Genomic DNA, 20,061 nt, shown 5'->3' with positions numbered 1-20,061 from the left:
GGGGGGAGTAGCAGGGTCCCCGACCTCCTCTGAGCCGAGGTTGATGGGAGCCGTGCTGTCTGCCGATGGCAAAAGCGGCCAAGGAAGATTAGCCCTTGCTCATTTAAAGGTTAAGCCCAAAGCTAACCTTTGTGACTAGGTCCTGTCTGCTAGTCTTCCTATCCTGTGACGCTTGAGAGTGAATATTTTTTTCTTCCCCTACTCCCGCACTGATTTCTGTTAAAGCAGTCTAAAAATGGCAGATTGTTTCTATACTTTCTATACCTACAGGTGTTTATTAGGCAAGTACAGAAAACCCCAGCCATGCACCAGGATCCCGATTCAATTAGCACTATAACATGAGCTAAAGAGATAGTCCTGTCCCAAGAACTTATAAATTATGTGTAAGAGATTACAGGTAAAGAAGAATGCAATGAAACAATACCAGCCAGTATGACAGGCAGGGAACTGAGGACAACATTGCACAAAGCACTGAATGTATTGAACTATTTACTGTTACAAGTAGTCTCTTGCTCAAATCACCTTTAAGGTACCTGGAGACAGGATTATGAGGAACATGAGTGTGTATTGATGGGATTTTCAAAACTGCCAAAATTACTTAAGGACATGCATTCCCTTTATTTTGACAATCCCACTTGAACTAAAAGATTCGGGGAAAGATTGTAAGAACAAGATGAGAATAACTGTAATGAAAACACATAAACCTAATATTCTATTAAATGTACCACAGTCATTGAGTAATGATGAAACTCTTGGTCTCTATATGAAGGAATTCAACAGCTAGATAATAACTAATCTTAACACCCTCAAAGAGCTCTGACTAATTTGTAAGACATGAATGTCATTTGCAAACATTGTGTTGACTTGTCCCTGTTATTCCATACTTCCATGTACATTCTGCTAATTTAATTCTGTAATGTACTGTCAGCTAAATTGGCACAGACAAATTAGGGCCTGCCATTCCCAGACTCTTTCAGATACCTTTTTTGGAAGACGATGCCATATTTGCCTCATTCTTCCTTCAGGTAAAATTCCTCAAGTGTGAATACCACCTGGTCCATGCTATTTGTTGACGTAATTCTTTACTTATTTTAAAAGCTCTTCAGTTTGAAATAACTGCCTCCAATTCAACCTTCTTAGAAAAAGATTCTGTTGTAGACTCATAAAACTCTACTGTGGGGAATTCACACAGCCTTTTCCCTTACCACCTAATCTTTCCTGGACGTTCCTTAAAACTACAGTTATGTATCAGTCCTACAGATTCTCTGCAGACTTCCTGCTTCTGATGCATTTAAAATAGATGTTAGCCATGCAGCTTAATACACTTTAGGAAAAAAAACCACCAAACCTCACATTTATTAAGGTCTCATCATGGTCTCATCATACAAATTTAGACAGAATGAAAATAGAATACCTTTTCCTCTGAAGTACTGTGCATCTACAATTACATAATAAATTACAGTCTGTAGCAACCCCTCCTCCCTAAACAATTAAAAGGCCTTATTAAAATCAATTTTTTCTATATTAAAAAGGATTTAGGTCACTAAATTAAGTGACTAAACACTGGGAAAGCCAGAAGGCTGCCCATGAAACTTTAATTCAGACCTCTTGTGCATGTGCATTGCAACCCTGTACTTAATTATGAGTTTGTCTGCAGAATACCAGGCTCCATTTGGAACATCTGAAATTATGCAATGGCAAACATGTAAAACTGGCTAATTATGTTGCCTCTTGTGTTCCCATTCGTTTATTCCTTTACTTTCTAGCATCTCTTTTATGCTCATCCCTTACCATCTCTCATCTGGAGATTGTTCTTCCCCTGGTCTGTCTGAAACCTTTACTCTTAGATAACCTTTTGAGGTCAGTCAGGTAAAGGCTTTTACCATAGGGGCTACAGCAATTGCTAATTATTCCTTCAAAGGTTATTTGTGATTTTTCTCCAAAGGTGAGGGGGGAAAAAAAAAAAAAGAAAAGAAAAAGGAATAAAAACAAAACAAGGGAAAAAAGAGAAGGAAAACCAAGGAAATAAAAGTTTCCAGGTTGAAGGAGTGAAGAAATAAGGAATCGAGGTCAGTCTTCATGATATCACAGAGCTTCCTTATTACAAAGGATCTGCTGTCAAATTACAAGCTTTACAAAGAGACAGTTGTACTTGAAAGCAAAAGGAGGCATTAAATTGCCGGGTGCCTTGGAGGGGAAGGATCATGCTGTATTTATAAATGAGGCTGCAGTGTCTCAGTAGATATTCTGCAAAACTGATGATTTTTTTTTAATTTGTGACAAAAACTCTACTTTATGTCTGCTTCTGTTGGAAGAAGGCCTCATCAGTCAAAGACGTTGTTTCCTCTCTACAGTAAGTCTTACAAAGAACAAACACCTTTGAGAGGCTTGTTTTCATGCAGATGCTTGAGAGGTAGTCATGAGCTAATGACTTACACCTTTGGTTGGTGAATTTGGTCTTCACATATAATGTTACTGTCAAACTTTAAAGTTGTTTTAAAAAGTTTTCCAGCAAAACTAACAAAAGATGGAAACAGTGGTGTTTGTGATAGTACTACAGTGAACTAAAAGCAGTATTTCCACTTCATGGGAAATTTTAGATCTGAAAAGGCTAAAGAAATAACTATACAATATTCTTTAGCAGTAACTATTAATTTTTTTTTTCTGGAACCTGAAAATCCAAAGAAAATTTGAGCTAGAAAAACCATCCTATTTCCCAAATGAAATGGGGTCTCTACAGGCTTAAGCTTCCCAGTGAAATTGAGTATAAACATATTTTGTTTTCCTGGCAATCTCAATACCACAAAAGTCAAATTTTCAGAAGTTGCTAAAAATGGTAGTTACTCTCCTGAGTGCTTCAATCTTTAGGGACTTTCTGACCCTTTCCCATACATGGTCTTTGCAATCATTGGAAATAGAAATAAATTCTTAAATAAAAATCGTATCCTCTGCTTCTTATTTGCTTCCAGGAGTTCTAATAATAAAAAAATATCCCCAAAATTTTGATAATAGTGTGTGCTGAGCTATGCTGCAGGGTATAATGGATTTACTTTGAATGGGATAAGAAAGCAGAACAAATTTACTGAACATAAGCCATGTTACAGTCCAGTAAAATTAAACACTCATGACTTCAGGAACATAACTGTGCAGGTATTTTTTCCCATAGGCTTACTATGCTGTCAAGCTTGTATCGTGGGAGATTTTTAATATGTGGCCTTCATAACCTACCATGCAAAGCTGCTGTGGGGATTAACTAGTTAAGAGTTGTAAAGTGCTTTGAAGATTATAAAGCATTAAGTTGCACAAGTGCTAAGCACTATTATTTAATACTTAAGTACAACCAAGCTTTACAGGACAACTCCCATTCACCTCTCTAGAAAGAGTCTTCGTGATTTCTTTGTGATTTCAGTACAGTTGTTGCAAGAGGTAAAGCAAGCAGAACTGGCCACAAAAGAGGGAAATTTCTTTCTTGTGTCACTATCAGAGACTAAAGTGAGATACAGCTGTAGTGGTATTGCAGAAAATTTAGTTGAAAAATAATTATTATGAAATGCAATAATACAAATTCACATAAAAATGCAGGACTCCTTAATGTGCCAGTACTGTCATTTTTACTACATCCTATCTTGCCCAAGTAGATCCACAGACTATTCTCCAGGAAGTAGAACTCCAAATCCCAGACCTATAGATGGACCTAATATATCAATTTTATCAGCTGAAAATGCTGCCAAGTGACAGTAGGGATAGGTAAAATCTGTACATTGGTAAGTTGTACTTCATACATATTTTAGCTTATTTAAGTCAAAATTTTGGAAGAAAGATGAACACAGGCTGTTGACTTTATCAGTCAGATTGGGAACATCTTGTTCTGATACAACTGCCTTGTTGGGTTTCATTTTGATACAAACCTTCCTCTTTCTAGTTCTGTAACATCAGTTTTCAGCAGCAGAAGTCATTGGGATTTTTTGTGGTGGAAAAGGGACAAAGAATTTTTTAATAAAATAAAAATGCAAAACAGGACAATATAACATAATTTTGCACCTAAGTATGCTGGAGGCAGAGTAATACAAGTGTTTCAGGACTGCTGATAGGCACATACTATAGAGGTTAGGGTGGCATATTGTTGGACCCTGAGCTGCATCCAAGCATCCTGAAGTCACAAAGACCTTATTTGGCATGCAGAGAAGGAGGGTTGGGTTTATTCCTTACAAGGACTAATTATTATTCAGTGGAAGTGTCTTTTCATGACAAAGCACTTAGTACTTGCATTTCTTGCCTCTGCAAAAGTGCTGCAGACATTTCACAAGGACAGACTTTTCAAGTATATGCATTTCCTCTCTGTGGCTAAAAATAAAGATTACTTTTCTACAGTGTTTTAACATTTTGATCTCAATTGAAGCATATAATAAAAATTCAATTCACTGACTGTCTCCAGTATGACCTGAAATTCAGCTTTAGAGACAAGTAAAGGTAAAAGAGGGAGAACAGAAAGTAAATAGTGTACTTGCACAACAGAGATTCTTGTCCATTTCTGGGTCAAGGAAGCTACCCCTAATGCTTCTACTTCTCTTCAGAAATCATAAACATAGCTTCCTCTAGTAAGTTAATAACAATCATTGTGTCACAGAAGATCAAATTACTTGTCAAAAAACACAAATGAAGTCCATGAATAAGCCAGAGATCAACTTAGCTTTCTAGACACTGACCCCTGTCCCAGACTGCTTTAGATATTCAATTTATGAACAGCTTAAAACAGACTAGAACAGTGTGGTGCAGATTGTTCAGAGAAACGATTTGTGTATGGTGGCAAATTTGACTCTGCACACTCTGCTAGCAGGGTCTTACCAGGCTTTTGACCAGCTGTCCCCAGAGACATGGGGAACTGGAGGTAGTACTCTTCATTCAGATTCAGCTCTTTTAGCTCAAAAGTGTTCTTGCGAGATTCAGGGCTTCTTTGTTCTCAACAGGTTTTAGAGTTTTTCCAATCCTTTATGTGAGGCTCACCTCCACATTTGCTCTCCCACCACAATGGGAGAAAAACAGCAAAAAAAGCAACTCAGCTGTAACATTCTTTCCTTTTGTCTTTTCAGGAAACTTTTCTTTGATTTCCTTACTGCCTTCTCTTTTGTTTAAAGAATCTTAAATCATACAATGGCAGCTACTTGTTACTAATTTAAGAATCAAATTATGGGTTACTTATGGTGCTGCTCATACCAACAATAAACTACTTGACCTGCATTAGTATTCTTAATGCTTATTTTGGGAGAAGTGAAATTGTGTTTCTGAAAGGGCAGACATTTACCACGTGCATTAAAAATCTAGTTAGAATTTGAAAAATATACAGTTGGCAATTCTGATGTCTGATTACCGAGCTTGAAAGAGGCAATGACTGCTATCAATTTCTCATACTGTGCAGATGATCACACACAGTTTGGAAATGGGTACATGTGATTCAGTTCTCATGTGCTTTTTGTGTATTGAACAAGAAACACTTAAACATTGTAAAAACAGAACCATCAACAAACGTTTTCAAATGTTGCTTAAACCAGTCTCTATCGTACAAGACAGAAAGAAATACAGTAAGTGAGCATCCCATCAGTCCCTCCATGGAATGGATCACACACCATTAGCAGGCAGTGCCTATGTGTCATGCTGGCAGTGGCCACATGGGCAGTATTGAAAGATGGCGTGTCCACAGTCTCCTCGTATTCACAGCAGACCAAGATCCATTACAGCAAGACCATGTGCATCTTTCTTATATCTTCCTTTCCTCAGCTGGAAGATGAGTTTAGACTAGGACCTTAAATATTGTCTTTCTCCTCTGAACTAGCTACCTGAACTACTGAGAATATGTCACATCTCTGGTACCCTAAGCTCCCAGCAGAAACTGTTTTTCTGGGGCTGTAGAGTTCTCTGTCTTTTCTCCATAGTACCTAGGGCTCCTATTCTTCCCATGCATACCCATATCCTATAACTCTCAGGATCAAATAGCCCAAAGTGCTCATTTTGACCCAAAGCATTGAGCTCTGTTTTCTTATCCATCAGCCCATTTCATGGGGGGAAGAGGAGGTGGCAAGGAGATTAGTCTAATTTATTCTTCTGATCACCAAGAAGCAGAAAACATACATGATGTGCTCCAGTAAGACCTACTTGTCTAAACTGCATCAGAACTAGGAAAAGTCTCACTTTAGTTGCGTATGTGTAATAGTGTGAATTTCCATCCTAAGCAGAGAAAAATTCTGTAATGGCAAGAAAAGCTGTTAACATCAAAGAATCTGAATTTGAGTTCTCAGTATTTCTAAACTGAGAGTATATTCTAAACATATTCCCATGGTAATCTTCCTGCATACTCAATCCAGTGAAACACTGAAAATGTTTCTTCTATTCCTTTGTATTTAGAAATGGGTTCATGGAAAGGAATTTTTTTGGAACCAGTTCTTAGAGATGGCTCATAGATCCATTATATTCCAGGACCTTTACCTTTGCCCATTTTTAAGTTAAATTAACAAAGTGAAGTGTCTTATGCTTCATTGCAAACTGATCTTCTCTCCCTTCTTTTTTAGTTTAATTTAGTTATATGAAAAGATATCTGGAAAAAAAAATGCTGCAAAAAATGAAGAGAACATTACTAAAAACAAATCCAAGCAAAGCACGTGTTGAAGAGTTGCAGAGTCCTCTCAGTCCAGAGGAACAGACTTAGAAAAAAATGTGCCCTTTTCTCAACCATAACAATTAACTCAATAATAGGAGCTTCTTAGGATCTGGGAAGAACTCCTATTGTTGTTATGGGTCTCCACACAGGGGGATAGGAAGGGCAAATCTCTATCCATGTTTATCATAGTCCCACCAAAAACTTCTACCTCAACCACTTCATTCCAGAATCTAGCTTTCTGCACCCTCCTATGAGCAAGAGGAAACTCAGATTCAGAAATGCAAGTGGAAGTGGAAGTGAGTGCTGAAGAACAATAATGTGGTATTCCAGAGACCACACCTCAAAGATCTTTCTCAAAGGCCAGCTCTAACTTCAGATAATAAGTTGTTCACAAAAGAGGGTCTCCAGCCAATGCTGTGAAAGATATCTGATTAAAAGATCAGAAAGTCTTCAAATTTGGCTGTGTGGGGCTGAAGAAAAGACTGTATATCATATACTACCCACAATCTACTCTCCTAAATCCCTGTGTCCCCTCTCCAGGCCACAGAATTGCAGGTGTGCAGGTGTTGCAAAAGCATCCCTCGGCTATGCTCTGGATAGGAATTAAGTCATTTACTAGGTCCTGGGAATCTTACTCTCTTTCCATATCTGAAACTTTTTAATAACTTTCCTTTTCCTTCTCCAGAAAGGAGAAAAATCTTGGGGAAAGTCCTGACAAGGCTGCTGAACTGTTATTCCAGTCTGTTGCAATTTCAGGCACAAAAGAACACTGCCTCACTTGGAATTTCTCATCTTTGTTCCAGGCAATAGCTCCCTCAGCTTTACTTCCCAAGAAGACCCATGCGGAGCAGGGGGATTCACTGCTCTCACAGGGGCAGTAAGTACTGAGTTGCTATCCTGGTTTTATATTATGGAACTATTTCCAGTTTGAAGGGAGTTGCCTGTAACTTCCAGCTGGGTCTTTAACAGAGGTTTCCACTTAATTGTTTATAACGCTTTTTTTTCACTTTTTATAACAAACTGTCTTTCTGAATTTCACTTCTCATCTTGAAAATACACCTTCTTCAGTTCACTAAAGCTGTAGGTTCACTTTCCTTGTGCCTCTGAAGGATCCTAATACCAGTAAGATCACCCAAAATACACAACAGAACTTTAGCAGACTTTGAAATGGTTAGCCATTTTAGACTTACCCATAGAGCTTACTTTCCAAGAACATTCGGATTTCTCCTTTGGAAGCATACTGCTGTCGCCAGCAGGGAGAAATGAACGTGTTCCTCCATTGATCTCACCTGGAGCATTTAGGCCTGAAGAGAGTGACCAGTGGCAGGAAAAGCACCTGGCATAAGGAGTAAAAAGATGTGGTTGAAATGCAGTACTCCCAAAATCTTTAAACAGAAAAGCTGTGTAAAATGCTCTTGAGCAGAGGTTGACTTTAGGTTGGCATCTCTGTATTTTGACAGGAATTGCAACAAAGACCTGAAGGAAAATGTCTGGTAAGGGCCAGGATGCTGAGTGTTATTGCATTCAGAGGGATGGGGAGCAGGGAAATTCTTTAGCTTCTCTGGATATGCTTACACAGTAAGTTGTTTGGCTTCTACAAGTTCACCCACTACCAATCACACTTGTCACATAGCTGTGCACTAGTTCTGCATCCACAGTAAAGGATGAGCTTGCTAACCACATGTCTGCACTTGCACAACATATACAATTCCCACTAAATCAGACAAATGGATGCTGCTGAGCCATCTGCTTGAAAGTATGTTTAGTTACATAACCAAAGTTACAACTACTTCCTCACAGATGAAGCTATCTCAGCTTAGATGGCTACAGAGAGAGGACTGTGCATCTGAAATATCCCCACAAGACAAGAAAATACAATGTAGGAACTGTATAAGACCTGTGCTTTTATGCAGAAGTGTGGAAGCCTGGCAGGATTCCGTAGGTAATCACTGAACTGAATCCTACTGTCTTAATTTGAGTGAATATCTAGATATCCCTTAAGTCAATATGAGACGTATTTAGACTGGAGTTCAGAAAGCAGATCAGACAGCAAAATATAGGGATGTTAGGATTTATGAGTCTTAACTTTAAAAAAAAAGTGTTCTTTTTGGTTGATTCATAGTAAGAATCACAAGACCAGCCTCTGTTCCCAAATTTGCACTTGCTACTGATGTGAAGTGCCCCTTGAGATTCTTGTGCTGCTTTGATAAATACAATCAGCCCAACTAGAAATCTGACTTGCTTTCCTTGGGACATGAACTTCAAGTATTTTTGGAAACGTAATTTGTTGGAGTTTAATACTATTTTGCAGCATTAGTATTTCTTGTCTTACTTGTATTACTCCACAGTTTGGCTTAAATTATATCTATATGTAGATCATATTTTAATAATAGAAACAAACATTTATCAGAAATTTTCAGTGCTGTTCTCCAAGAGTCATGATATTTTCCCTAATTTCTTTTTGGTATTGTTACAAATGAAATGTTTTTGCTTTGTATATGTGTTTTATTTGTTCATTTAACTGTACTTTTCTATTCTACACAGACTCTCAACCTGTACTCATCATCTAAGCATCTGACTCACTCTTCAAGCATATGAGTAGAATGAGGGGTATAGATTCACCAGTAGTCCCATGATTCTGCCTTATCTGTTTAGCTCAGCTCTCACATTTCAACCTCTTATGTGAGTCTGGAGATCAGTATAGTGGACACCCAGCCCAAAGGGCCCAATACGCCAGGATGTAGGAGGCAACTTGTGCATTATGGCAGAAAGCTAGGTTGTGTCACACCTTTTAAACATATCCTCAAGACTCTGAAACCTTTCCATGAGTATTGGTGACCTTATGCAGGAGTCTTTTGAGAAGGTGGTACTCTGATGGAGAAAGATCATATGAACAAACCCTTTCAGAGCTCATGCTGGTGTGCATTCAGGACACACAGCTCTTAGGAACAAAGGGTCACTCTAAGGTTGATGCAAACTTTACTTTCTGCTCTGCATAGGCCTAACTCAAAAAGGACTGGCTGGTCCCACAGTGCAGGCAGCATGTATTTCTGAAGTGACTGTACACAGGGAAAAGGAAACCTATTCCTGTGTTATACCTCAAGCCCCACGGGTTTATCTTTATTATTCTTTTACTACTGAGAATTTTCAGGGCTCTAAAGAAAAAAATGGTATTTCAGCAATGGCTATCTGTCTACTCTGAGGAGGAGTGATGGCAAGTTTTGAAAGAATTTGCCTCAATCAGAGAAAAATTATTGGTCTGAAACACAAACCTCATGTTGGTCAGTGGCAGACACATTCTTCATGTAACATTCTCCACTCTTAGTGACCATTATCCTGATAGGAGATCCCTGATCTCCAGAGAGCAGACTGTACATTCCTAGTCCAAGGCTGCCACTAGGACATTGAAAGATAAGGAAAGACAGGGACAAGATTCTCACCTACAGTGAGGCCCTTCTAATCAACACTGTAGCCTTTATAATGTCTTCACAAGGGAAGCTACATCTAACAAACTGATTCTTGCTGCCAGGAAGGTTGGTCAGTACATGCCACTGTTGTGCTGCTTCATTTATTACCCTTGTTTCCTCAAAGGCGATGTAAGTGCACAGGCTCATAGCTAGTTACACTTTCTTTCAGAGATAACAAGGCTCCATGGAGAAGAAGACCACATCAAAAATCACAAGATCATCAACCAAGAGGACAAGAACTGCCAGTCTTGTGACAACCACAGTATATTCTTTGAGAACTAAAGTGCAATATCTGATACCTCCTTTTAACTGCAGCTTCCTCTTACACAAGCAGCCCCTTCTTAGCAAGAGATGCCTTAAATGACCATCAAGTCAAGAGCTATAAATTTATATTACAGAACTGGGTGCATTCCTTTCTACTTAGGTGCATACTTGTGATTGTCCTTCTCACCTCTACCACAAGGAGCAATTCTTTACCATCTGCAGCAAGATAAACAATTAACTTAAATATCTTTGAATATTTGATATTTTGTACAAAGTCTGGCAGAGAACATTTGAATTATAAACATTTACATTACACATATCAGTTATTGCTTTCTCTCTTTTATGCAAGAAAGCTTTATTTGTAAATAGTTTAATTTTCCTTTATCTCAGGTCCTTCAAAGCTATAACACCTCTATATTAGAAGACTGTATCCCTAGGATTTCAAATTTAAGTACAATTAAGACAGTATAACTCTGAGTTTTCCTCCAGCCCACACAAATTCTCAAACCAAATGTTTAAAAGAGCTACTCCTTTTGGCAACACTGAAGCTTTTCAGTTTATCAGCTTTCTTATTCCAGGAATCTCAGAGAAGTTTTTAGCTAATTAAATCCCATAAGCACATATAAAAAAAATATTTAATTTGCCATCTTGGTTAAAGTTTTAAATGATGATTGGATCACTCCATTTACTTCCACAGTCAATAATTTTATTTTGTTAGGAATTTAAGAGAATACTAGCAGAATCTTTCCTTAACAGTTTCCTTGCCAATATTTTGCTATTATAGAAAAAATAGGACCATATAGGTCCCTTTCTGATTTCTCAATTAAAAAAAAAAAAAAATACATCTCTGATGGACTCATCTCTGTTAACTTGGTACCCCTTAAACTCCCTGTCTGACCAGGTGTACTTATCTACCTAACAGTCCATACTCCCATATGGATAGCAGGGAAAAAGAGACAGGCAGCTTATCACACTCTTTAAAAGGTGGGATGATCTGCCTACCAGGGGTTCCTTGTACTGTCTGCTAAAAAGCCAATTGAACAAATTAAATTGGAGCACATGTTTAGTGTGCTTCAATAACGTGCTCAGATGACTCTGGTCAAGAGGAATATAGCCCAACAAAGCTGTGTGATTTGAGTAAGAAAGACAATTAAGTGCAAAGGTAACTGTTTTATAATTTTTCCAAAACCAGAAAGAAAGCAAAGAGCAAATGCAGGGTCAGATTTCACTATCACCACTCACATTTAGTAGTGCTTTCTAGTTAAGTAAGTTGTTACTGGCTACTTATCCAAATGTGTCTAAAGAAATTTAGCAAAATCAGGTTGTCTGAGATTGAAAATAAATTATTGACATATTCTGTATTTGGATGATTAAAGGAAGATACCAAGTTGCTTATTCAAGTACCAAATTTAGACTCTTTGTCAATGAGAGTAGGCTACATAATACATCTGATGATCTGGACACAAGTCCCAGGTCTCCCTTGCTGTGTATAGTGCTATATATCTGCCCAATTACAAGCCTGAAGAAGTGCTTCAGCTAGTTCAGATAATTAAATTTTAAATCTAATGTTCATATGAATTTTTAACGTGGCATGAAAACCCAGGGTTCATAAATCATTTACAACAACACAAGAAGGCGTTCTTTGCCATCTCTGACCAATGTGTCACTCAGATCAACAAAAATCCTTTCAGAACCTTCAATAAGCCAATATATGCCTTTGTAAAATACGCCTCTTTATAGATCCTGAAGAGCTGGCTCTGCTCTATAAGAAACATAGGCTTACCAGCAAAGAAGGAAGGGGAAGTTGTACATATATACTTCTTAGAAGAGACCATCTCAAAAAAGAAAATATAACATCCATAAAGGCTAGACAGAGGAAGTTGTTTTCCTTGGCTATTAGAAGGATACTGCTGCTTGACCTAAGAAGTGACTTTGCTGCCATTATAGCTGATGTGGCAAGTTTGGTCTATTCTTTTGTTGAAATATTCATTTGTGTCACTTTTGGAAGAAGGGGCAGGCAACTTGGAAGGACTTCAAGGATGTTGTGATGTTATGGAGGGAAAAAAATAGAAGGGCAAAAGCTCAGCTAGAACTTTGTCTGCTGCCATAAAAAACAACAAAAAACATTTCTATGAATCAGCAACACAAGGAGGGCTAAGGAGACTCTCCAGCCTTTACTGGATGCAGAGGGAAACACAGTGACGAAAGATAAGAAAATGGCTGATGTACATAGTGACTGCTTCAGTAGAACCAGTTGTCCTTGGGGTACCCAGCCCCCAAAGCTGGAGACGGAGAGGAAGCACAATGAAGTCCCCATAATCCATGATCCAAAGGGAACTGGTCAACAACCTGTTACATCACTTAGACCCACACAAGCTCATGGGGACAGATAAGATCCATCCAAAGGTACTGAGGGAGCTGGTGGAAGTGCTCATCAAGCCACTTTCCACAATTAACTAGCAGTCCTGGCTAACTGAGAGGGCCCCATTTTCTGGAATTTAGTAAATGGACACCCATCTACAAGATGGTTCAGAAGGAGGAGCCAGGGAACTACAGGCCTGTCAGCCTGACCTTGGTACCAGGGAAGGCTATGAAACAGATCATCTTGAGTGCTATTGCATGGCACATACAGGACAACCAGGGGATCAGGCCAAGCCAGCATGGGATTAGGTCCTGCTTGACAAACCTGATATCCTTCTATGATACAGTGACCCTCCTAATAGATGAGGGAAGGGCTGTGGATGTTTGTCTATCTGGCCTTCAGCAAAGCTGTTGATTCTGTCTCCCACAGCATTCTCCTGGAGAAACTGGCTGCTCATGGCTTGGACAGATGTACACTTCACTGCGTGAAAAACTGTCTGGATGGCCAGGCCCAGAGAGTGGTGGTGAATGGAGTTACATCCATCTGGCGGCCAGTCCCTAGTGGGGTTCCACAGGGCTCGGTGTTGGGCCAGTCCTGTTTAACATCTTTACTGGTGATCTGGGAATCGAGTGCAGCCTCAGTCAGTTCACAGATGACACTAAGTTGTGCAGGAGTGTTGATCTGCTGGAGGGCAGGAAGGCTCTGCACAGTGATCTGGACAGGCTGGATTGACAGGCCATGGCCAGTGGTATGAGGTTCAAAAAGGCAAAGTGCCGGGTCCAGCACTTGGGTCACAATAACCCCATGCAATACTACATGTTTGGAGAAGAGTGGTTGGAAAGCTGCACAGCAGAAAAGCACCTGGGGGTGCTGGTCAACAGCAGCTGAACATGAGCCAGGGTGTGCCCAGGCAGCCAAGAAAGCCAAAGACATCCGGGCCTGGATCAGCAATGGTGTGGCCAGCAGGACCAGAGCAGTGATTGTCCCCCTGTACTTTGCACTGGTGAGGCCATACCTCGAGTGCTGTGTTCAGCTCTGGGCCCCTCACTGCAATAAAGACATTGAGGTGCTGGAGCAAGTCCAGAGAAGGGCAACAGAGCTGGTGAAGGGTCTGGAGCACAGGTCTTATGGGGAGCTGCTGAGAGAGCTGGGAGTGTTTAGCCTGGAGAAAAGGAGGCTCGGGCAAACCTTATCACCCTCTACAACCACCTGAAAGGAGATTGTAGGAAGGTCAGGGTTGGTCTCTTGTCCCAGGTAACAAGTGAAAAGACAAGGCCTCAAATTGCTCCAGCATAGGTTTAGATTGCATATTAGGAAAAATTTCCTCACTGAAGGAGTGGTCAAGCATTAAAACAGGCTGCCCAGGGAAGTGGTGGAATCACCATCCCTGGAAATGTCCAAAAGATGTGAGGATGTGGCACTTGGGCATATGGTTTAATGGTAAACATAGCAGTGCTGGGTTAATGGTTGGACCCAACCATGGAGGTCCTTTCCAACCTTAGTGATTCTGTGGTTCTATAAAAGAAAAGAACAGAAGCATGTTGAAATACCACATTCTTTGGTCATTAGTGTTCAAAGCAGTTTAGTCAGAAAGATGTCCCCTTACAAAGCAATCTACAGATACATGAGTAATTTCACTGTAGACATTCACTAAGCATGAAGCATCAGTGACAGAAAGAAAGAAACAAAAGAATGTGAGTTTTCTCATCTTCTAGTGAGTTTTCAGTAAAATTTTTGAACAGAGAAGCAAGCTCTGTTGTAGCTGCAAATAAAAATCCCTATTTTTAACATCTGAGACAATAGTTGTCTTATAGCTTCCCATCCCTTTGGTGCCTTCTTAGAGACAACCTTTTGTTCTACAGCCTCAGGCTACTTTTTTCAACCCTTGCTTTCTACCACAAATGTGTAAGGTTGCATTTTCAGGCATGGTGATTACTCATGGGATCCGAGTCTTTTCTTTTAGCCTTGTCTGCCTGTTGACATGTTTTAAGTCCCTAACAGCTCTGACACCCGTATCTAACCTTTTTGTTCACCATCCTGAGCTGAATTGCAGTAAAGAGGTTATAGTTTAATTACCAAGGAGATCCACACTCTTAGGTAGCCCACATTCAGCATTTGACCTAGCTCACTTAAATTCTATTCTAGGAAACTTTGCACTGAACCTCAGGGAGACTCTGAGCACAAGCTCTCTGTGTCAGACAAGAGCATTGAAAGACAGCTTTATTGAATGCCTGAATATAAGGCTAAATTTCTGAAATAATAGCATTAGACTTTTCCAGAAAATTCTCTGTAGACAAAGAGCCAAATACTTCAGATTTGGAAATCTAACTCCTAGAAAAAGGTAGAATTATTTTTTCCTAAAACCACAAATGCCATTTTTCACATTTTCCAGAAGCCAGCTGAGGACAAGAGCCATGTGCTATCTTCCATGAATGCCATCCTTATGTGGTTAAATCTCACCATATGGATGAGCTTTGGCAGATGCCAAACTGTTAGTGCCATGAGACAGATAAATGTCTAAAAGAGCAGAGCTTTCAATGACAAGCACCGTATCTGTCTTAAGGAATAAACCCATCTGCATTCCTAGCCAAAGTCCCTTTACTAAGTGATATAGCCTTCTGTCTCCACACTGTTCTCTGCCAGAGTATTGGTCAAATTTTCTATCTTGCCCCCTACCTAAGCTGCTTCTTAAAGCTCACATTAGCATCCTAATGAAAAATTAATCATTTTATAATTGATATCCAGCAATTAAGAGTTTTACATTTCATTTTCATTTTATTATTTCTGTAAAATTATCTGGAAGAGTTAACAAGGCTTAAATATTTTAAATCAAATCAGAGCCATTAATTATCTGCCTTTTTTTAATAATAGAAATTATGCATACAATTTCAATGGAAAATTATCTGGAAGTGTATCTGAGTCACTCTCCATGATGTTATCAAAGTTAGTAACAGCCTTACTGGGACTGTCCAGGGAATAAGAAATACTAATTATATCGTCTGGCTCTGACTGACTTCACAGTACTTTACAAAAATAAAAAGCTATTGTATGTAGCCTACTTAAATCTAACACAAGAGAGCCTCATGAACAGAAATTTATAAAAATCCTAATGTGGGCTTTGCTATTTGAAAAATCTTGGATGCTAATTCAAACAAGAATAATCTTTTAGGAATGTGTGTTTGATTGTTTTTTCAAGCTCTTCTGTTGATTTGGCATGCAGGGGAGTAATAGAATTGTAAGAACTGTGATGAAGCTTTATTGAATAGAAACTGACATTTCTGACAAGTGGTTTTGTTTTTTTTTCTTCTTAATGTCCAATAGATTTGAACATAAATATGTAATTCACTACAGAAGACATGAAAGTCCTTAGACCTTTTTCTGAGACTAGTCTGGAACTGATGGGTTACTAGGATTTATTTTTCCTTAAACAAAAGAAGAAATCGTATGTTACACATCATCTGCCATTCGAGCCAAAATTTTCTTTGCCCAGTCTCAACTAAAGCAGACAAACCTCCTCATATGACTGATTTTCCTTGATAGCCTACCTGCTGCACACACAGCATTTTTCACAGGAGAGAAGCAGTGGGGAAGGTTTTAATTGCAATATCCTATAGTTTGCATGTCAACAATGAGTGGGAGCCTTTTTTTGATGCCCAGAAACTTCTCAGTAAGAATTATGACAATTACTAATTTGTGAAGCAGCTGTTTCTGAATCTGAGGAAAGGGTCTCACAGGTTATACTCAAAAAGTCCTCTGGAATGGAGACAGAATAAAGTGGTAAGAAGGGTTATAGAAACAGGAGATAATGAGGAAGCTGTAGCTAACTCGTGGCAAAAATGAACTTTACAGGGAAACATGTCTCAGTTTCTAAACCATACCTCAGGTATGAGCTATATGTTTCTGTTTCTGGCAGATGAGGAACTACTGGAGTCCTGCTAGTGATGGAGACTACACAGCCACTTCTAAACATACAATAAAGGACCAAATTTACATATTATATTCAATTATTACATGAAAATAGGAAATGTTTTTTCATAGGAAAAAAAGAAAGATGTCAGTAGTCTGTATCATAAGGTGGTCTGTATCATAAAGTTCTTGATAGATTCCAAGTGTTTTTACAGTATGTCATCCAATCCTCTGTGCAGTATTTTAATTTTAAGAAATCCTCGGGGTTTCCCTCACTGGACATTGCCTGGGGATTATTAATGGGTTCATATCAAAGTTTTTTATAACATACCCTAGCAATTTATTCAAAGTCGTGAAAGAAACTTTGGCAGTGCTCAAGCTAAGCAGGAAGGCAAATACGAAACAACTACATACTACAACCCTCACTGCTCATCTGGTACTTTCTCTAGTCTCCAGAATATGTAAGCAAATCAGTGACAATTGTGTCTGAATGCTATCTAATGCCATTAAATATCTGTGGGTAAATGAGAAGAAAAGGTCTCCCACGTAACTTCTACACAGAAGCCAACCTGGCTTTCTCAGACAATATATTGTGCTTAAAAAGAACAAACACATTTGTTCTAAAATATTTTAGTTACTAAAAAAACTCTACCTTCCGTCCTCATCCACAACCAGTATAACCAGAAAACCCTTTCCTTCATTTGCTGTAGAGTTTTTGTCCCCTTAAGAATCTTTTACTTTTTACCTACATAGGGAGTTGCCTGGGTAGCTTCAGGAGTTCAGGACAGATGTGCATGAGTAACACACAAGCCCAGATATGCCACAGAGTCACTTGGACATCATGGCTTTTTATTTCCCAGAACACTGACTGGGGCCACAGTGCTGCCTCAAGACTGTTCCAGGCATTAACACATCACTGTTTAAGCTAAAAAGCAAAGTGCCCAAAAAGAAATTGTCATCTCCTTTCCCTCAAGAAAACTTTGTTCTTGTCCCTCTTTGAACTTCAGGTTTGTCACTAATGAATGCTCTGTTGGGAGGTCTACAAGGGGCAGCCCTGAACTCCAGCTAATACTGCAAGTTGGAGCCTGACTGAGCTTATTCAGACATCTGTGTCTCTGCGCTGCACCTCCCAGTATGCCTGACTTTGAGATGTTTGACCAGCAAGAAGCCAGCTAGCATCCAGCTGGGCCCACAGTTCAGGCTCAGAGTATCTGTCTACTTCAGATGAGCTGTCCCTCAAAGCAGAACAGCTGTACTCCTGTGACTGTCATCTCAACTAAAGTGCCTGCACAGACACACTGCAAGCCAAACCAGCAGTCAATAACAGAGACAACTGTAACAGCATTTCATCTCAACTCCCTATTGCCACATATTCTGACATATACATCCCTAAAAAGAACTGGCCTCAGGCTACATTATGGGATTTAGGTCCCATTTCTGGTTGTGTCTATACTCACTGTACAGAAATAATAGGCTCTCATGGCTTTTCTGGAAGACGCGTATGTCACAAAATGTCTGTTTCCTCCTACAGATCTAAGAGCAACTTCCCAGGCAAAGTGAGAGAATACATAAATAGAAATGAAATACTGTATTGGGCTTCAGAACACCTTCATTGAAGGAGAGGGCAGGAGGCAGCAGATTCCTTCCTACTGCTTCTCCAAGATGTCACACTACACTCCTGGTTAATGTCCTGCAGTCCTACAGTATGAGCACAAGGCCACATCTAATGACCAGAGGAAAATATAATATTCCAACATCAAAACACATCAGGAAATACTTTGCTGATTTTTGTATTTGAAAGAATTAAGGAGCTGTAGAATTAAGCTTTGAAAGACTAGATTTATGCTCTGCTCCTCTTCAACCACCCTGAAGTCATAACTACCAACACCAGAGGAAAAACTATCAACTTTATAGGACTAAAAAGTTTCAGTCATGAACTTAGTTCTGTAACTGTTGAATGATAGTCACTGTTCAAGTGAAGCTGCTCATGTGCATAAAGATTTTCATATGGGTACATTTTGCAGAATCCAATTTTTTGAGGCATCCTAGTAAATAGCATCTCCTGCTAAAATCCTTTTAAGCAGCTGTGTGAATGGATGTTAACATGATTGGAAGAAAATTCCTTCATGAATTATCTTCAGCCTTCTACAAAACACAAATGCTATTACAAGAAGATAGTGAAAATGTATAATTAGACCTAGAGCTGCAGGTGATATGCACTGAGAAACATTTGGATATCTTTCTAGAGAATGCATCATGATCACTGTTGCCTTCCTGGGGGAAAAGGTGATTCTTGCAAAATAATTGTAAATACAACAATCTTAGAGTTACTGTTGCTTACATTACTGTGATTCTCCCGCATGAGTTTTGAAAATATGCAATATTCAACTCAGTTATAGAAATTTCCCTTTAGATGGCAATCTTTAAGGGATTTCAAGGGAAGAGAGGGTTTTTGAAGTCTGTAATTACAGACATGAAACACGTTTTGCCACACAGCCCTTCCTTAGCTGTGCTGCTTAATTTCAAGGCTCAATGCTGCTATTATCAACTAAATTGCATACTGTATCCATAATAAAACCAAATAGGTTCTTCTGGAATGGAGATACTTAAGCATATTAAAATTATCTAGTGTCTTTGCTCTCATTATACCTACATGGCTCCCTTAGGCCCCCAAGTAACAAGAAGACAGAAGGCCTAATGTCTGATATTCCTGTGAGTTAATCCTGCTTACAGCACCTGTATCCCTACCTATCCCTCTGTAAACCTGAGAGAGCTGCACTGAGAACAGTGCCATAAATACGTGTGTGTGTATTTGTGTGATTGACAGGCATTTTTCCTTTGTCATAATACCTAACACAATTTACAATTTACAAATACATTTTGTGCTTAGACAAGTAAGTGTTGCTGTTTCTGACCTGCTGCCCAGAGCTCCATGGCAAAAAAAAAAAAATTTGTCAAAAGAATTATCCACTGAACAACAGTTTTGATATACTGCAGTTGACAGCACATTAATTGTCTTCAGTTCCTCTACTGAACTTAGTCACTTATTTTTGCTTATATACATAAGGATCCTCAATAATTATAATAAATCCTTGAAACCCTTATATTTTCTCTATTTTTATTTTTTATAAATTAAAATTCTGGTGATACCCCTAAATACAAGAATCAAGTAGAACCCAGAGTAAAGTATAATTTTTTTGCAAACAGCTTAAAGAATGAGTTCATTTTCAATCAACTTCCAGGGAGACTTCAGAGAAATTTAATGAACAAAGTATTTCCAAACGCTGCAACCACTGGCAGAAAATTCCAATATAAATCAAGGTATCACTCATTCCTGTTGTAGTTCCTTGGCTGTCATAAAACTAGTGGTTCCATAATCAAGCTGGAATTTGGGGATCAGGAATTTCCCT

At 39.0% G+C, this 20,061-nt stretch overlaps 1 protein-coding gene and 1 long non-coding RNA gene across 2 annotated transcripts in view; one reads left to right on the top strand and one right to left on the bottom strand.

Annotated features, from left to right (window-relative positions):
• Positions 1–20,061, bottom strand: part of KIAA1456 (KIAA1456 ortholog) — a 110,055-nt gene that overhangs the window by 20,986 nt on the left and 69,008 nt on the right. The window contains exon 2 of the mRNA XM_017744559.1: positions 7,843–7,988. Within this exon, the coding sequence (XP_017600048.1) occupies positions 7,843–7,868 (26 nt within the window). The 5' untranslated portion in view covers positions 7,869–7,988. The remainder of the gene's footprint in view (positions 1–7,842; positions 7,989–20,061) is intronic.
• LOC108449148 lies at positions 7,133–19,755 on the top strand. The gene is made up of 3 exons (XR_001865277.1): positions 7,133–7,529; positions 10,289–10,381; positions 17,659–19,755. It is a non-coding gene; the product is annotated as an uncharacterized LOC108449148 (long non-coding RNA).

This window comes from Corvus brachyrhynchos, unplaced genomic scaffold (genome assembly GCF_000691975.1).
Source record: "Corvus brachyrhynchos isolate BGI_N302 unplaced genomic scaffold, ASM69197v1 scaffold17, whole genome shotgun sequence".
In the NCBI taxonomy this organism is placed as follows: Eukaryota; Metazoa; Chordata; class Aves; order Passeriformes; family Corvidae; genus Corvus; species Corvus brachyrhynchos.
The sequence above is the reverse complement of the archived record's forward strand: the minus strand, read 5'-3'. Positions and strand labels throughout refer to the sequence as shown.